This window comes from Penaeus monodon, chromosome 24 (assembly GCF_015228065.2).
Source record: "Penaeus monodon isolate SGIC_2016 chromosome 24, NSTDA_Pmon_1, whole genome shotgun sequence".
In the NCBI taxonomy this organism is placed as follows: domain Eukaryota; kingdom Metazoa; phylum Arthropoda; class Malacostraca; order Decapoda; family Penaeidae; genus Penaeus; species Penaeus monodon.
In genome coordinates this window covers 10,878,543-10,880,110 of record NC_051409.1, presented here as the reverse complement: position 1 = coordinate 10,880,110, position 1,568 = coordinate 10,878,543, and the positions used below count along the sequence as shown (strand labels likewise).

The window sequence follows — 1,568 nt, the reverse complement described above, 5'->3', positions numbered from 1 at the left end:
CACTTGGGCATTTGATATTATATAGAATGAACTTAAGATACCTCCAGTGATGTGGTGTAGTGCTCTATATATCTGGTCTAGTAAGTTGTTACAGAGATTTCCCATAATTTATTTGAAACTGTATACTTTTTCATATCATGGACAACTGGCATGTTTGTAGAGGAATGTGATGGTGTGGTAGAGTGTCCAGTTCTTTGCTGCTTTCATATTCCCTGCACAGAGAACCCAGCTGGCTTAACTGGAGGTGAAGTTTCCAGATTCACCTTTTAGGCCTTGATATGACTAGATGTAGTTTAATGTCTTACCCAGGACAACCAAGGGTATCATTAGATGTATTGATAATTGCCTATTAAAACTATCTCACAAGAGAATTTATTGACAGATTTTTTTTATAATTACTGTTATCAGATAATCCTATGCACCTTTTAGATAGTATCATAGTATGCATGAGAATGAGAAATATGGTGTATGATATCAAAAATTGAAAATAAAAGAAGAGAAGACTTCAAGACAATTTTCATGACAGATACTGGAAAACTGATAACCTTATCATGGCTCATGGCTCTGGTAAATGATGTTTTTTCATGATGATTACTGAGCACAAATAAACCACTCTACAAACTTGGATGTTTAACACCAATTACATAATATTGCATAGATGTGGTATGAAATAATAATGGACTATCAGAAATATATTTTCTTGGATATATATTGAACACAACATATACTCTAGATATCTGCTCACAAAAGCAATCATCAGCAGCATTTGATACGAAATGGTAAACTTGTTAGAACTTCATATCTACCAGCACTATTAGATTAAGAGCATACCACACCCCTCACTGGTGGATGTCTTGATATCACTTAAACTGCCTACTTGTGTGTAACATTCTACAAAAAAAATGTAACATACACCATGGCAGCATTTTAAGGACTGTCTCTATCAATATTTACTTCAAGCAAAATGCCAAGACTAAAGAGATAGGCATTACCCCTTTCTGCAGAGGACTGGTCTGTAGATCCTATATGAAAATGCCTGAATTTATGCTTCATTCAAAATGGCTACCATGTTTTCAGCATGGTTTGGAAACCTTAACAACGTTGTAACTTACTCAGATGGAAATCATGAGATTAAAGTATTTTTATTACCTATACAATAAAAAATGAAACTAATAGGTTAAGCACTCATATGTATTTTGGTGTTATCTGCACAGACCATAATTAATATGTTTAGTTACTCCATTTTGCCATGAGATGGTTGTGTTATTCAAATATTCATAAGAAAGAAGTTTACCAGTTTAAGTGTGAATTCCAGTCACTCTCTACTGGATGAAATTCACAAGCTATGAATCAACAAGACCAATGCTGTTGAGCCCACACTTACCAACAAAAGTTTATTACCTTTACTACTTACAAGTTCATGAATGAAATTCTATTTCCCAAACTTAGAATTACCTTCTGCCTGACTGTTGCATGGGAGCTACAGCTGCACCTTCATGGACGACCTCCTCCCTTCGTAGCATACGCATCCCCTCCCCCTCCTCTAGGCTCATGCGTAACCTGCAACA

At 35.5% G+C, this 1,568-nt stretch overlaps 1 protein-coding gene across 1 annotated transcript in view; it reads right to left on the bottom strand.

The window, feature by feature from the left end:
- The window catches only part of LOC119588563, a gene marked incomplete in the record, with an annotated part of 91,152 nt that overhangs the window by 4,016 nt on the left and 85,568 nt on the right, over nt 1–1,568 (bottom strand). Inside the window, 1 exon segment of the mRNA XM_037937203.1 lies at nt 1,456–1,560. Within this exon segment, the coding sequence (XP_037793131.1) occupies nt 1,456–1,560 (105 nt within the window).